Source organism: Pseudorca crassidens, chromosome 7 (genome assembly GCF_039906515.1).
Source record: "Pseudorca crassidens isolate mPseCra1 chromosome 7, mPseCra1.hap1, whole genome shotgun sequence".
NCBI lineage: Eukaryota > Metazoa > Chordata > Mammalia > Artiodactyla > Delphinidae > Pseudorca > Pseudorca crassidens.
The window spans coordinates 14,079,557-14,097,403 of NC_090302.1; the positions used below are offsets into that span (position 1 = coordinate 14,079,557).

Here is a 17,847-nt window from a genome sequence, read left to right on the forward strand (position 1 = left end):
CACCTAGAGGGGTGGGATAGGGAGGGTGGGAGGAAGATGCAAGAGGGAGGGGATACAGGGATATATGTATACATATAGCTGATTCACTTTGTCATACAGCAGCAACTAACACAACACTGTAAAGCAATCATACTCCAATAAAGATGTAAAAAACAAAAAAAATCTAAAGCTGGGACTTCCCTGGTGGTCCAGTGGTAAAGAATCCACCTTACAATGCAGGAGACACGGGTTCGAGCCCTGGTCTAGGGAGATCCCACATGCCGTGGAGTAACTAAGCCCACATGCCACAACTACTGAGCTCGCATGCCACAATGAGAGAGCCCGCGTGCCACAAACTACAGAGCCCACGCGCTCTGGAGCCCACGAGCCACAACTAGAGAAGAGAAAAACCCACAGGCCACAACTAGAGAGAAGCCCGGGTGCTGACATGAGGAGCCCGGGCGCTGCAATGGAAGATCCCGCATGCCGCAACTAAGGCCTGATGCAGCCAAAAATAAATAAATAATAAAATAAATCTTAAAAAAACCCCACGGAAATGATTTTTTTTTTTTTTCGGTACACGGGCCTCTCACTGTTGCGGCCTCTCCTGTTGCGGAGCACAGGCTCCGGATGCGCAGGCCCAGTGGCCATGGCTCACGCGCCCAGCCGCTCCGTGGCATGTGGGATCTTCCCAGACTGGGGCATGAACCCGTGTCCCCTGCATCGGGAGGTGGACTCTCAACCACTGCGCCACCAGGGAAGCCCCTTGGAAATGATTTTTTTTTTTAAAAAAAAGCTAAAGCCAACTACTTCTAAATATTTTCATTCAAAAAACTGTTTGAAATATCTAAAGAAAATGTTTATTTTCTAAATCTTTTAATTTGGGAAAGAGATTCAAATTGTGATTGGTTTTAACCCACTGATCAGGATGCCCCTGTAAACGTTCTCACCTGGGATTTATTGTTTGTCATTTCCTCACCTTAAAGTTGCAATTCTCCGTTAATTTCTTCCTGGGAAGAACATACTAGTTCATGATTCCAGCTGTAGCACAATCTTGTCTGACCTGTATAAGTTACCACAGTCAACCGTCTGCGCTTCTGCTGCTATACAGCGGGATTATTTATTATTTAACGTGTAGTCATTTCCAGCATGTGCTCTCAGTGCCATGTAGATAAGCATAGGCCCTGCCTTTGGAGATTTCTAATCCAGAAAAACTAGTAATATACAGACCCACCCACACATTGGAGTATAGGGTAAGAGGGCTAGAAGATAGAGTGCTGAAAAAGAAATTGAGAATGTTAGTTTTATAATTAGTTTATATACTTTACTGTATATAATTCCCAATTTAAATAAACTAAATAGGATAGAAAGTGAATTTGAACTAGACTTAATTTTATCCATCCTTACAAAGTTGTCATGAATATTTATTAAGAAAAATAAAATAGAGCTCATTTTATTAGGAAAGCATTAAACCTTAATTGATATCTGTTTCCCTCTTTTCTTTGCAGGATATGTATGTAACTGCTCTGTGGTCGGAAGTCTGGATGTGAATCGCTGCAACCAGACCACAGGGCAGTGCGAGTGTCAGCCAGGTTATCAGGGTCTTCGCTGTGAAACCTGCAAGGAGGGTTTGTACCTGAATCGTACTTCCAGGCTCTGTCTGCCATGTGACTGTAGTCCACGTGGAGCCCTCAGCATACTCTGCAACAGGTAAGCAGCAGAAGTTGAAGGTAAAATTAATTTTATTTTATCACACACACAAAAAGGCCTCTGCTCTCAAGGACCAGACTGGTTTAAATAAAGGGGCCATAGATTTACAAAATATTTCACATATTTTTATCATTTTGTGAATTATATTTGATGTCAAGATTTAAAAGCTTCTAATTTACTGATTTAGTTCTTCAAAAGCACCTCGGTAACCAATTTTGCCTTGTAATAGTTTCTCTAAATTTCATGGGAAAAAAGTATTGAGAAAGCAGTCTGCTTCCTGGAAGCAATAACTTCCAGGCATTTCCAGTGAAAATGTCCTTGTTATGTTTATTAACATACTATTAGAGTTTCAGGAAACTTATTCTTTGGTTTATTTTTTCTCTTTTCAAAATTCTAAAGCTGTTTCTTTGCACATGTAAGGCTTAAACTTGGTAATATCCTAATGTCTTTAATTAGTGTGAAAAAGACTGGTTTCACTCTATGTACCAGTATATACATTTTGGGGGACCAAAACTAGATTAAGCAGAAATTGTCTGGAAATTACCTTTAAAATAGTAAATTATTTGTAGGTGACTTAATCTAGTAGAACAGTGCCCTGTAATCTAAGGATCTGCCTTCTACTCCACTGAAAGTAATTATCATTTGACCTTGTGTGAGGTACTTAGCTTTCTGTGGACCTCAAGTGAAAAAGCTGAAGAGGCAGTGTTATGTGATGAAAAGAACAGAGCTTTGGGGTCAATCTAACCTGGGTGTGGATCCAAGATCGGCTGCCACTTAGGAGCCTTGTGATTTCAGCAACTTATTTCACTTCTCTGCGCCTCAGTTTCTTCTCAAGGTTGTTGTGAAGGTTAAATGAGTAGAATCTATGTAAAATACCCAGCACACCTCACTCAATTAATTCTGGTTTCTTTCAATTTCAGAGGAATATTGTTGGCTTGATGAGGGAGTATTTTTAAATAATCTTTAGCTCCTTGGCAGAAAAGTTTCTTTATACTTAGCAGTAGATACTTTGGATGCTTTATAAATCATATAGTACAGGGACTTCCCTGATGGTCCAGTGGTGAAGTCTCCGTGCTTCCACTGCAGGGGGCCTGGGTTTGATCCCTGGTTGGGGAACTAGGATCCCACATGCAGCGTGGCGCAGCCCCCCCCAAAAATTGTATTGTACAATACTGTATCATATTGTACTTCTATTAAAAATATAGATGTGAACTTAAGAAGTTTATAATTTCAAATACGACAATAATCGATGTTTATGATGCTTGGTATTTTTAAATAGTTAACTGTCTAAATCCTCATAACAACTCCTTTTATGTAGGTTATTAAATCACAAAGATAGTAAGTGGCAGAAAAGGAATTCCAAATTTGGTCTTCCAGTACTAAGTCCAGTATTCTTATCATCATGCCGTATAGCTTCTATAATGAGAAAACTGATAATCACTTTGTTACTTGAGTTTGAGAATATAACGGTTGCTTACCATTGCTCCCTTTACTCCCCTAAAACATGCCGACACAAGTTATATTCAGAAGGCCCACATTTCTTACCATTTTAAAAGATGAGATTTGTATAAGTTTGTTCATTCTGGTACCTAAAGGCATGTCCACTACTTTTTTTTTTAATAATATTTATTTATTTGGCTGTGCTGAGTCTTAGTTGCGGCACTCAGGATATTTGTTGTGGCATGCGGGCTCTTTGTTGTGGTGTGTGGGCTCCTCCCTAGTTGCAGCGTGTGGGCTCCAGAGCACATGGGCTCTGTAGTTGCGGCATGCAGGCTCTCTAGTTGTGGCACGTGGGCTCAGTAGTTGCTCCATGGCATGTGGGATCTTAGTTCCCCGACCAGGGATCGAACCCGCGTCCCCTTCATTTGAAGGCGGATTCTTAACCACTGGACCATCAGGGAAGTCCCCTGTCCACTACTTCTTTTAAAATAAGATTCTGCAAACACGTTTGCTTTGAGTACTTTTGGAAAGATAAAAAAGTGTTTACTTCTAGGCCAAACTACCTTATTAGAGGAGAAAGAAATGAGAAGGAGTGAGAGAGAGTTTGAAAAGCTGGAGAAGAGGGAAAAAAGTAATACTAATGTTTATGTAGTATACTGCTGTTTTCATAGGTCTTTTACAAATTACTTTTTATTTATCTTTTCCCTGACAGTGAATGTCGTCAAGTGACATAGGCTAAAACACCATTCTGAAAATAGGTAGTAACTATAAAGTAGTGGAAAAGTGCACTGGACCTTCGAAAGTCTAGGGCAGGGGTCTGTAAACCAAATCCATGAACGAAATCCAGTCCACTGCCTGTTTTTGTAAATAGTTTCATTGGAGCACAGAAGCCTCATTTCTTGATTGTTTTGGCCCCAAGGATAGGCATATTAAAATTTTGAGACAAATCCATAATTCTTTTCTATGAGTTACTACAGAGTAATATTTAATTAAATTTTTAAAATAATATTATTTCAAAATGTCAGGCAGTTTGTCAGAGCAAGCAATGCATCACAAAAGTCATTTAAAAACTTGTACTTAAAGAAAGTCATTAGAAGGAAGGCATGGGAGCTCAGAATCCAGCTCTAAGCACTGCATTTCTTTTTCTTTTCGACTTTTAATTTTATTTTATTAAAAATGTTTTTAACATCTTTATTGGAGTATAATTGCTTTACAATGGTGTGTTAGTTTCTGCTTTATAACAAAGTGAATCAGCTATACATATACATATATCCCCATATCTCCTCCCTCTTGTGTCTCCCTCCCACCCGTCCTATCCCGTCCCTCTAGGTGGTCACAAAGCACCGAGCTGATCTCCCTGTGCTATGTGGCTGCTTCCCACTAGCTATCTATTTTACATTTGGTAGTGTATATATGACCATGCCACTCTCTCACTTCATCCCAGCTTACCCTTCTGCTTCCCTGCGTCCTCAAGTCCATTCTCTACATCAGCGTTATTCCTGTCCTGCCCCTAGGTTCTTCAGAACCTTTTTTTTTTTTTTTAGATTCCATATATATGTGTTAGCATACAGTATTTGTTTTTCTCTTTCTGACTTACTGTCACTCTGTATGATAGACTCTAGGTCCATCCATCTCACTACAAATAGCTCAATTTTGTTTCTTTTTATGACTAATATTCCATTGTCTATATGTGCCACATCTTTTTTATCCATTCATCTGTCGATGGACACTTAGGTTGCTTCCATGTCCTGGCTATTGTAAATAGAGCTGCAGTGAACACTGTGATACATGACTCGTTTTGAATTACGGTTTTCTCAGGGTATATGCCCAGTAATGCGATTGCTGGGTCGTATGCTAGTTCTATTTCTAGTTTTTTAGGAACCTCCACACTGTTCTCCACAGTGGCTGTATCAATTTACATTCCTACCAACAGTGCAAGAGGGTTCCCTTTTCTCCACACCCTCTCCAGCATTTATTGTTTGTAGATTTTTTGATGATGGCCATTCTGACTGGTGTAAGGTGATACCTCATTGTACCTTTGATTTGCATTTCTCTAATGATTAGTGATGTTGAGCATTCTTTCATGTGTTTGTTGGCAATCTGTATATCTTCTTTGGAGAAATGTCTCTTTAGGTCTTCTGCCTGTTTTTGGATTGGGTTGTTTGTTTTTTTGATATTGAGCTGCATGAGTTGCTTGTAAATTTTGGAGGTTAATCCTTTATCAGTTACTTCATTTGCAAATATTTTCTCCCATTCTGAGGGTTGTCTTTTTGTCTTGTTTATGTTTTCCTTTGCTGTGCAAAAGCTTTTAAGTTTCATTAGGTCCCATTTGTTTATTTTTATTTCCATTTCTCTAGGAGGTGGGTCAAAAAGGATCTTGCTGTGATTTATATCATAGAGTGTTCTGCCTATGTTTTCCTCTAAGAGTTTTATAGTGTCTGACCTTATATTTGGGTCTTTAATCCATTTTGAGTTTATTTTTGTGTATGGTGTTAGGGAGTGTTCTAATTTCATTCTTTTACATGTAGCTGTCCAGTTTTCCCAGCACCACTTACTGAAGAGGCTGTCTTTTCTCCACTGTGTATTCTTGCCTCCTTTATCAAAAATAAGGTGACCATATGTGCATGGATTTATCTCTGGGCTTTCTGTCCTGTTCCACTGATATATGTTTCTGTGTTTGTGCCAGTTCCATACTGTCTTGATTACTGTAGCTTTGTAGTATAGTCTGAGGTCTGGGAACCTGATTCCTCCAGCTCCGTTTTTCATTCTCAAGATTGCTTTGGCTATTCGGGGTCTTTTGTGTTTCCATACAAATTGTAAGCACTGCATTTCTTACTACAAGAAAGGAAGTTAAATTGACATGAGACTTGAGGAACAGAAATGGGAAGTTGCAGGGCTATGTACTTTGGCAAGAACATATGGGTGAACTCTGAGGAAACACCTCTATGTTCTGCTCTGCTATAAATTATATGTGGGTAAGTTAAGGGAAAAAGGAAATTGTAGGCAAGTAGTGTGATATGTAGCAGAAAGGAGGTGGAATCTGAAATTAGTACTTTGATTCCATTCTTGATTTAGCCACTTACTAACTGTACAATCTTGATCCTCAGTGTTTTCTACTGTGAAATAGGATTCATAAATGTAGCATGAAGAATTTTTGTGAGAATTAAATTGTGTGTGTGTATACCCACTTACATTGTAACTGGCACTTAGATTCGGCTCAGTAATGCCCCAGTAGTTGAGTCTGTTTTTATTTTATTTATTTATTATAAATTTATTTATTTATTTTTATTTTTGGCTGCATTGGGTTTTTGTTGCTGCACATGGGCTTTCTCTCTAGTTGCAGCAAGCGGGGCTACTCTTCGTTGCAGTGCAAGGGCTTCTCATTGCGGTGGCTTCTCTTTGTTGTGGAGCACAGGCTCTAGGCGCATGGGCTTCGGTAGTTGTGGCATGCGGGCGCACTAGTTGTGCCTCGCGGTCTCTAGAGCTCAGGCTCAGTAGTTGTGGCACATAGGCTTAGTTACTCCGTGGCATGTGGGATCTTCCTAGACCAGAGCTTGAACCCGTGTCCCCTGCATTGGCAGGTGGATTCTTAACCACTGCACCAACAGGGAAGTCCCCTGTTTTTTTTTTTTAAATGAGGAATAGAATTGGTGACTCACAAAAGAGAAGAATTAAGTCACCCAGTCTTGGGTGTGAGTAGGGGTTGGGATATCTGTTTCTGTTGGTAGGCTAAAGAAGAAATTGTTCACTGTAGAAGAAAAAAAAGTTTAGCTTATTTTCTTCCATTTTAAAGAAACCCATATATGCTTTTTAAAATTGGACATTTCATACTTTAGAATAATAACAGCTAAAATGAATTGAATGCATGCTAGGCACTATCCTAAGGCCTTTGCAGGTAGTGATTAATTTAATCCTCACAGCAACCATATCAGGAAGGCACTATTATTATTATTCTCATTTGTACAGGAAAAGAGTTGCAAGTTAGGTAATTTGCCTAACTTATGATATAGTAGCCAGTAAATAAGAGTTGGAATTGAAACATATACAGTCTGGATCTATAGTATATATTCCTATCCATTATGTTGGTATAGCCCCTCTCGAAATCTCAGATATTGAGCAAAGTGAGTGAGTATCATAAGAAACTTTGATGCTATGGTGCCAACTACTTGATATTTTATAGGAATTTCTTCTGATTATATAGTTGGTGCTATATAAATAACTCTTCTTGGGAAAGAGTAATCCCAGTTTTAGCTTAGTAGACATTGAGAACATTAGAGGAAGTTTATAAATATATGCTAAATTTCTAAGTAGAGTAGTTTAGAGTAGGAAAAAAGCAGGAATAATTAGGAAAGGATTCCCAGAGGAGGTAGGAACTGAGTTGTGCCTTACAGGTTATGATTTGGGAAGAGAGATGAGAAGAGAAAAAACATGTGAATCCAAGAGAATTTCCTAAGTTTATGCCATGAGATGAGAAATATGATCTCCTAACACATATGCAAATTCTCTTCTGTCATGACCTTCTTGTTCTTTTTTTTTTTTTTAAATGAAAGTAGAATTGTGAACTCAATTCTGTCCAGATTCTCTGATACATCTACTGTCATACATCTACTATGAATGAATAGCTGGCTTTTTAAAAATTTATTTGCCTGTTCTTTTTGTTTTGCCTGTTCTTTATGCCCATATATTTCAGTGGGAGTTTGCCCCAGTGAGGGTAGAATTTGGCTGCAGGAGCCAGATGTGGGTTGAGCAATGTCTTTGTGTGCAAACACAAGTTCCTTTATGTACTGACAGATGGCCACCCCTCACATCAACAGTGGTGTTCCAACCTGTTTAATTGGGAAGGATTTGGTCTACAATATCTGTCTTTTCACTTTTGCTTTTGGAATGCATTTCTAATATTTTCCTGGTTCACATTTGGACATATGTTGAATAAATGAATGGAGAAATCAGATAGCATTTTATCTCAATAAAGCAGTATGCCTAGTGAGAGCCTGACTCTCTTAATATAGCCTTAGAATGTCATCAGGGTTGACTTATATGTAGGCAGTAATATACTGATTTGAGATTTTTTAATGTATCCATAGTAGGTTAGTATACAAGGTGCATCATTTAAAACTGTCTCTGTGAGATAACGAAGTTCTGTCGTTGCGTAATATCCTTTCCCATAAAACCTGTGGTTGCTGCTGTATAGTGTACGTTGAAATATTTACTACTTTGCATTTTTAATTATGGGAATATGCCCCAGGGCAGAGTGTAAAATTTTACTCATGAAATAAACTTAGGCTGAAATAAATGTCAAATAGAAAGATGACAAAATTGCCAAGACTTACATTCATATGGGGCTCTGAAAATCATCTGTTTTGTAATAATAAGGAGTAACAGTTGCTTGTGTAAACTCTTACTTATTACTTTGCCTGTAATTCTGGGACATCAAGAAAAAGTTATTTGATCACTAGAAACAATTAAAACTTGAGGAAACCTTTGTCATTTTATTCACTTATTTCATTTAACAGACATTGCATTTGCCAACTATATGTCAAAAGATATTATTTCTGTGCTCAAGGAACTTGAAATGGAAAGATAGAAACACAAACATAATATGAGTATTTATAAAGTACACAGGAGATTCAGGAGGTCTTGAGAGAGGAAGTTGCATTTAAGTTGAAATCTGAAGGATGAGTAGAAGTTTGCATGAAAGAAAAAGCCATGTTTTAGTAGACTGCAAGTGGCTCACTATTTCTTGAAGGCAGGGAACACTTGACAGTGGTAGAGAGGGAAGGTTGAAAAGATGAGATTTTTGTCTATTTGCTTACTGTTGTATCTCTAATACCTAGAATAGTGCCTGGTACAAAGTAGACTCAGTAAATACTTGATGAATGAACAGAATGAGTGAATGGTTAAGAGTAAACAGGGCCAGACCACGAAGGGCCTGATATGCCATGTAAATTAGTTTGTCCATTGAAGAATACTGAGTAAGGAGTAACATCGGATTTGCTCGTTAGAACAATTACTCCATCAGAAGTCTGGTGGATAGAGAGAGTGAGCTCAGGCAGAGAGACCATGGAGAAGGCTATCGTGTAACTCTCCAAGCAAGAGAAATTAAAGGGCTGATCTAAGGCATTGACACTGGCATTGGCAATGGTGCTGGAGAGGAGGGAACCAGCGTAAGAGAGAAAATCTACAGAACTAGATGGTTGATTGTATTTATAGAGTAAGAGAGAGATAGATATGACTCCCATGTTTTTTGCTCTGGCTCTGGCACAGGCACATGAGTGAAGAGATATTCTATTAACTAGATAAAGAATACAGGTGGATAAGCAAGTTGGAAGGAGATGATTATGATCTTAGGCTTCAACATGTTCATTTTCTATGGGACATTCAGATAGTGGTGTCTGGTAGACAGTTGCACATGCATTGTGTGCTAAACTCAAGAAATCTTATAAACTAGCTAGCATATTCTTAGGAAAGGAAACTAGCATATTCTAAGGAAAACAAAGCAAAGCCTCATAGCTTTAATTTTACTTAAAAATAACTTTATTCTATACCCCCGTTACTATTCTTGCAATTCTACCAATCTCTAGTTTAAATTACCTTTTTTTTTTGTACACTTCAGTATTTTTTTCCTTGAAGGTAGAATTTTAAAAGGTAGCTGTCTTGGTCAGAAGCAGGTAACTGATCTCAGCCCTTATCCTATCGTGGTTCATTTGTTTCAGTAAATGTTTCTACAGTTCCAAATGGTTTATATCTTAGAAAATAAATCATGTAAAGTTCATGGTAAAACAGATTAGAATAAAATTTGAATGTTAATAAATAGCCAGACAGGGGCTTATTTAGAAAAGGCACTGAGTGCATTGAGGTTTAAGTGTAAATAATGCATGTCTATTACAGTTTGGAAAGCTCTGTATGTTTTTCCGTGCACTCTGTGTTAAATCCTCCTTTCAATACAGAACATGATCTGCCCTCCTGGTCTTCTAATTATTAACTAGATATCATCTGTAGTCGAATGAAAAAAACAAACAAAACACTTTTTCCTCCCAGCTATTGGTGACCTTTGTGAACATTAACGTAACATGTCACAGTGAATTGATGTAGTTGCTGTTGATCAAATGCGTAATTTTTCCTAAACCATATTGCAGAATCCTCTGCTCCTTTCATTTTATTAAGCCAGTTTTAGGTCAGTTTGGAATTTTTTAAAGAAATCTTTTAAAGTTAAAGTTTTATTATTGATAATATTAAAAGATTATTTATTTTGCTTCTTCTGAGAAGCTCCCCCAAATCTGTAGTTATATATATGCTAATACTACAGATAATCAAGTTCATATAAATGTAGTATTTGGTACCAAGGTATTTATTTGTTTAACAAATTATGTGCAGGATACTTTAACAGACCTTGTGGGAAATAAATAAGACAATGTGAAGACCAAAGGAGCTTCTTGTCTAGTAAGGTCATTAAGAAATACATACATACATACATACATATATATATATAATACAAGGCAAAAACTGAGCCACATCATAAAATGAAAAGATAAAATGTAAAGGGGATTAAGAAACTGGGAGATATCACTTATAGCTGGAAAAATCAGAGATGATTTCATTGAGGAGATACCTTTTGACCTCAGTTTGAAGGAAGGAAAGGATTTAGACATACAGAAGTGCAAAAGGTGGAAAAGAACATTACAGAATAGAAGCAGCAAGATTAACGTCTCAGAGATGGGCTTACACAGGATGTAAGGTGGAAAAGCAGTGGAGCAGAGGAGATAAATCTGGCAAGTCCTGCTGGGGTCAGGCCCCAGAGGGCCTTAAGGGCCAGACACATGACTTGGATTTTATTCACAGAGCAATTTTAAGCAGGTAAAAGATCAGCACTGTGTTCTAGCAGTAGTAGATTGGGTGGATATAAGTAGGGGGAGATCAGAGGCAGAATGAAAACTGTGAGATTGGAGAGACTGCGGAGAGAAAGGAGAATGGTGATCTGTCCCATGATAGTGTTTCTGTGCATAATTCTCTAGAAAGTTTATGATTTTTGCATTAATACATGCACACAAATCTAAAGGTAGTTTGTGTTTCTAAGTGGAATTTAGGGAAGTGCTCAGTCCCAGGATTCCTTCTTAGGCCCATACCCTCACTGTATGCTTACCGTTCTTCCTTTGTTGCAGGCTGCAGGAATTGAATCTGCTTTCCTATGCTTCAGTAGTTGCTACCACCCACTGTATCCCATGGGATTTTTATTCCCTCATAAGCCTTGCTGCTAAGTGTCAAGCCATGTCCCCATACTCATGTTCTTTCTGTGTTGCTAAAAGTAAATCCAGGGGCCCTTTACCTTTTAAGCATTTTAAAAACTATTTATCTTTATAGAGAGGCCTGTGGGGGTAGCAAACAATAGATATGGGGAAGTTGAAAGCTTATACAACTGGTAAACTTTCTGTGAACGGGTTTCAAGTATAGGCATACCTCTTTTATTTTACAATTAATTACTCTGACACTTATATGCCTCAGTAGCATAAATCCAGTGCCCTCTTTTTGCATCAATCCATTCCCCAACAATTAATTATTAATTTTCCAGTAGCTCTAGGAGTCAGTCCCTCTCTAATGCTGAGTATCAGGGGAACATGATTCTGATCAGTTCACTGATCTTGTTGTTTCTTACCCTTATATTGAATTTTGGGGTTGAGGCCTGACCCTGAACAACCTGACAGATGATGCTTGCTCACTACTGAGATGATGCTTTTACTGGTCCAGAATCGTTGGCAGCAACGCTTCTTTGAGGTAGGATGAACCCACTCCCTTGGTTCCAAGTTCCTTCAGTTATACTCTAAATTGGGACTTGGAAGTTATAGAGATTGTAACAACTGGCTCCTTTAGTTTATACGTGCAGCTACATCCCAGTGTATAAGCCAGTTCCAAGAGTACTGGTTGAGGACATTTTGTAGAATCTTTTACCTGACAAACTATAAGTCTCCCTTCTTCCCCAATACAAAAGGTCTTGTTAAACCCTTCTCTCAGGACAGTGGGGCCTCTTCACTCTAAACTTACTAAGGGAACCCTAACTTAAATGATTCTTTTTTTATTTTATTTTAATTTTTAACATCTTTATTGGAGTATAATTGCTTTACAATGGTGTGTTAGTTTCTGCTTTGTAACAAAGTGAATCAGCTATACATATATCCCCATATCTCCTCCCTCTTGCATCTCCCTCCCACCCTCCCTATCCCACCCTTTTAGGTGGTCACAAAGCACCAAGCTGATCTCCCTGTGCTACGCGGCTGCTTCCCACTAGCTACCTACTTTACATTTGGTAGTATATGTAAGTCCATGCCACTCTCTCACTTTGTCCCAGCTTACCCTTCCCCCTCCCCATGTCCTCAAGTCCATTCTCTACGTCTGTGTCTTTATTCCTGTCCTGCCCCTAGGTTCTTCAGAACCTTTTTTTTTTTTAAATTTAGATTCCATATATATGTGTTAGCGTTTGGTATTTGTTTTTCTCTTTCTGACTTACTTCACTCTGTATGACAGACTCTAGGTCCATCCACCTCACTACAAATAATTCAATTTTGTTTCTTTTTATGGCTGAGTAATATCCCATTGTATATATGTGCTACATCTTCTTTATCCATTCGTCTGTCAGTGGACACTCAGGTTGCTTCCATGTCCTGACTATTGTAAATAGAGCTGCAGTGAACACTGTGATACATGACTCTTTTTGAATTACAGTTTTCTCAGGGTATATGCCCAGTAGTGGGATTGCTGGGTCGTATGGTAGTTCTAGTTTTAGTGTTTTAAGGAACCTCCATACTGTTCTCCACAGTGGCTGTATCAATTTACATTCCCACCAACAGTGCAAGAGAGTTCCCTTTTCTCCACACCCTCTCCAGCATTTATTGTTTGTAGATTTTTTGATGATGGCCATTCTGACTGGTGTGAGGTGATACTTCATTGTAGTTTTGATTTGCATTTCTCTAATGATTTAGTGATGTTGAGCATTCTTTCATGTGTTTGTTGGCACTCTATATATCTTCTTTGGAGAAATGTCTATTTAGGTCTTCTGCCCATTTTTGGATTGGGTTGTTTGTTTTGTTGATTTTGAGTTGCATGAGCTGCTTGTAAATTTGGGGGGTTAATCCTTTGTCAGTTGCTTCATTTGCAAATATTTTCTCCCATTCTGAGGGTTGTCTTTTTGTCTTGTTTATGTTTTCCTTTGCTGTGCAAAAGCTTTTAAGTTTCATTAGATCCCATTTGTTTATTTTTGTTTTTATTTCCATTTCTCTAGGAGGTGGGTCAAAAAGGATCTTGCTGTGATTTATGTCATAGAGTGTTCTGCCTATGTTTTCCTCTAAGAGTTTTATAGTGTCTGGCCTTAAATTTAGGTCTTTAATCCATTTTGAGTTTATTTTTGTGTATGGTGTTAGGGAGTATTCTAATTTCATTCTTAAATGATTCTTTACCCAGTCAGTAGGATCTGCTTGAAGGTTATTTTCTACCTCTGCCCAAATGGCAAAGCAATTGCAAACTTCTCTTGCTAAAGAAGAAAAAACCCACATATTTAATCTCTAGTTAAACATCTCTCTGATAGGACATTTTACTACACTTAAAAAGTTTAAAAATCTTGTAAACACATAGTATTTTTCTGGGCTGTAGTTTGACTTCCTTCTGAGATGAAAATAGCACACAACACAACTTGGCAAATACTACTAACATTATTACTACCACCATCAACCCCAGAATGAACAGCATTAACATTTATTGATTATTTACTATGTGCCAAACTAAGTGCTTTATATATACTATCTTGTAAGGATAAAATAACAACTGGTTGAAGTGATATGATTCTCATTTTACAGGTGAAGAAACTGAGACTTGAGTAATTTGCCCCCCAGCAGACAACTAGTAAGTGGCAGAAACAGACTCAAACCAACACCTGTCTGACTATACTGCCTTCAGTAGTTCCCAGAGTTTCTTAGTTGAGCAGCTGAACCTCTGCTTATTTTCCAAATAAGCGTGGTAACCATCCTAGGTTTAGCTACCATATAGACAGATTCCTAGCATGAAAAATTATCCTTTGAGTGGTAAAGATAACATCATCAGTAATAAGTCATGTGAGTATCCTGTACTCTCTGATATGATGAAATGAGAAGGGCATGTTACCTCTGTGACATACCTTACCCCAAATTCATAACTCCAGTCTAATCATGACAAAACATCAGACAAACTCAAATTGAGGAACATTTTACAAAATACCTGACCAGTACTTTTCAAAAGCTTCAAGGTAATAAAAGACAAAGAAAGACCAAGAAACTGTCAGATTGGAAGAGGCTAAGGAGATGAGTAAATGTAGGGTAATATCCTGGATTGGATCCTGGAACAGAAAAAGAACCTTAGTGTAAAAATTAGGAAAATCTGACAAAGTCTATAATTTAGTTAGCAGCATTGTAGTGATGTTAATTTTCAGTTTTGATGAATATACCATGGTTACATGAGAAGTTAACATTAGGGGAAGTTGCGTGAATGGTATACAAGAACCCTCTGTACTATCTTTACAACTTTTCTTTAAATCTAATATTATTTCAAAATAAAAAGTTAATAGAATTGTTATTTGGAACAGTCAGTCAAGGGAATATGGATAGCATTACTGTCTTATTATGAGGGCAGAATTGGTCCTGGTGACATTTTTAGCCTTAGATCCATAAGAGGAATCAGGATAAGGAAATAAACTTACGTTGTTGTCATGGAGATCTGCCATTTTAGATGTATGACGTTGTGGTTAGAATATATGATCAAATTCGTAGCCTACTTTAATATTTTAAATATCTTCCTTATCTAAAGTTTTAAAAGAAGAGCTTCTAAAATGTTAGTAGACTTAGGCTAAAATAGAAGGACACTTGTTCCCACAGAGAAGGCTTTGTCTTCCCCGGTGTCCCTTGAAAGAAAATTAAATCAGCATGACTTTCTCCGTCTCAGATGGTTTTTTCATAGCAAGAAATATGTTTCCTGTAGGGTAGAGAGAAATATGGGACTATTCATCTTTTTTCTCCTTGGATTTGATTTCCACTCACAATATCTAAATTTCTCAATCCCAGTTAGAGATTTGGGCTTGAAATTTCTCAAGATTTCCTTTAAAAAGGAGCATAAGTGCTTCAGCCATGATAATTTTGACATTCAACATATATAGGACTAGTTTAAAATTATTAATTTCATTATTATTAAAAATCATTATTATGCTTTTTTATTTATTAAGATAATTCTCTGGTATGATATATTCCATTAGTTTCAATAATTTGGGATTTTCAAGCTTGCCCCTGTGTTTATAAATTCAGTAGGTTTCCAGAGAATGTTAATAACTAATATCTGTAAAGTCATTTACAAGTAATAGTGTTCTTTTCTCCTGTACATTTTCTCATTTGATTCTAACAACAACCCTGAGAGGTAGGTAAAAATTGTTATCCACCAAATTACAGATGAGAAGTAATATTTGAAAGGTTACATGATAAGCCCAAAGTTGGATATCTATTACGTTCCAGAGTGAGAAGAGTCATCTCAAGGTCTTCTGACACCATATCCCATGTTCTTTCTGTTGCATTAAACTCCCATGTCTTGTACTTCTGGGTAAGTATACCCCCCTGTGCTCGAGGTCAGGAGTTCTTAACCTAAGAGGGGAAGCACATGAAGTGTAATGGTGAATCTGTGCATTTTTCTGTGGAGGAGGTCTGCAACATTCAATCGATTCTCAAAGAGATCCGAGATACCATCAAGTGTAAGAAGTTTTCTGAATACTATACAGGAAGGGCAAAGATGTTCTTCTCACATTGCCAAAAGCAGTAATGAAAATATGGCTTATATTATCAGTACCAGAATCCCTTCGTCTCTTCTGCCAATTCCCAACACATACACTACAACCATCTCTTTAATTTTTATTTTTCCTGGTCTTGAGTTGATTTTTTTATAAGTTCTACAGTTAAATAGAATGTCCAGTAAAACAGATACTATAGGTATTTGAAAGAAAGGTTTTTGCAGGGAAATAGTTTTAGCTTTCTTGACTAAACTGTTTACCTAAGGAAGCTGCATAATTTAGCAGGAAGATCAGAAGGAAACTAACATCTAATGAACACTGTTCAACCTCTGTGCTTGATGCTTTACACATATAACCTCTCTGACTTCTCAGAACAACTTAGCTATCTTGCTCTTAGAGGCTAAGTTACTTAGCAATATGGCATAACTAATAAGTGGCAGAGCTTAGATTTGAGACTAGGTCTGTCTGACTCCAAAGTTCTCCCCACTGTACCCTAAAATAGATTAGGGCAAGATTAGATATGGCAGTGGCTCAGTGTAAGTGAAGTTCTGGGTGTGGTTAGCATGATTCATCCACCTGGGAACTGGCTCATGGAGGCATAAATTTAGAAGTCAGATCTGGGCACAATGAAAATAAATATTGCATAGAAGACAATTTGAAATAATGAGAGTATGTGTGGAGAATCATTTGAAAGGTAGGATTTAGCACATTAATGAATATCAAAGCTGAGTCCACCTGACTTGCTGGAGCCTAAATGGCAGGCATTTGACATGCAGGAGATCTGAAAACAAGTGTCATGGACCTAGCCATTGAGGTGGGAAGTGGGGAGTTAGGGCAACTGGGACCAGGAGCCAGGCATTGAGAAGCTAGGGACAATAGTTGTAATTCAGTCATTGAGAATATAGGGGACTGAGGTCAAAGGAACCAGTAAGCAAATGGAACTTGATGACAGATATCACTGAGGCTGATTGCTGTAAGTACCCTCTCCTTAGGTCAGAACTGATACCAAATAAAGGGTTCCGCACTAAGCCTAGAGGTGGAAATTAAGTCAGGGCTAAGAGTATTAAAAGTAGGGAGTGAAATAAGAACAATGACATTTTTCCAGTTAATCTAGTGCAGTGGTTCTCCGAGTATGGTCTTCAGACCAGTATCAGCATAACCTAGGAATTAATTAGAAATGAAAATTCTTGGGGCCAGCCCTAGACCTATCTGAATCACAAATTCTGGGATAGGGCTGGGCAGTCAGTGTTATAACAAGCTTTCCAGATGCATGCCTAAGTTTGAGCACCACTGATCTAGTGGACAATGTTGCCCCCTAAAACCTAATGTCAACTTATATGCAGGAGAAAACCAGAAGGCATTCTAGCCTCTGTTCTTTGTTTATATAAGGATTATAAACATTAAAGAGGCCCTTTTAGCAGGGTCATCATAGAATATTGAAGTTAAGTAAAATAGCATTTTCTTTGAGGGCTAGTAATTTTATTTTTATCTGCTCTTCTTTGTCCTGCTTTAAAGAACAAACCCAAGGGATCACTGTCTTCCAAGGTTGATTGACCCATCATGGACCAGTCATTAAATGTCTTATTTTGCTCACCTAGAATAAATATCCTATTTCTAAGATTCTAAGAGGTTTATTTAAATGTGATATAAAGCATCAGGATTAGGTGCTTGGAAAATATTAAATGGACTAAATTGAAGACAGTGAATAGTGCACTGAATAATGCACTCAGAAGGCATCAGAGTTAATGAAGAAAGGTACATAGATTTTGGAGCCAGATTACATAATCATTAAACAAAAAGGTTTGAGTGTCTATCATGTGCCAGGCACTGTGCTAGGCCGTGGGAATACAGCAGTGGAGAAAAACAGTTAAAACACCCTGATTTCATAGAGCTGACATGCTTTTGTTTTTTAAGAGCTGACATTCTTAATG

At 37.8% G+C, this 17,847-nt stretch overlaps 1 protein-coding gene across 1 annotated transcript in view; it reads left to right on the plus strand.

The window, feature by feature from the left end:
* Positions 1 to 17,847, plus strand: part of MEGF9 (multiple EGF like domains 9) — an 84,438-nt gene that overhangs the window by 40,929 nt on the left and 25,662 nt on the right. The window contains exon 2 of the mRNA XM_067743506.1: positions 1,488 to 1,689. Within this exon, the coding sequence (XP_067599607.1) occupies positions 1,488 to 1,689 (202 nt within the window). The remainder of the gene's footprint in view (positions 1 to 1,487; positions 1,690 to 17,847) is intronic.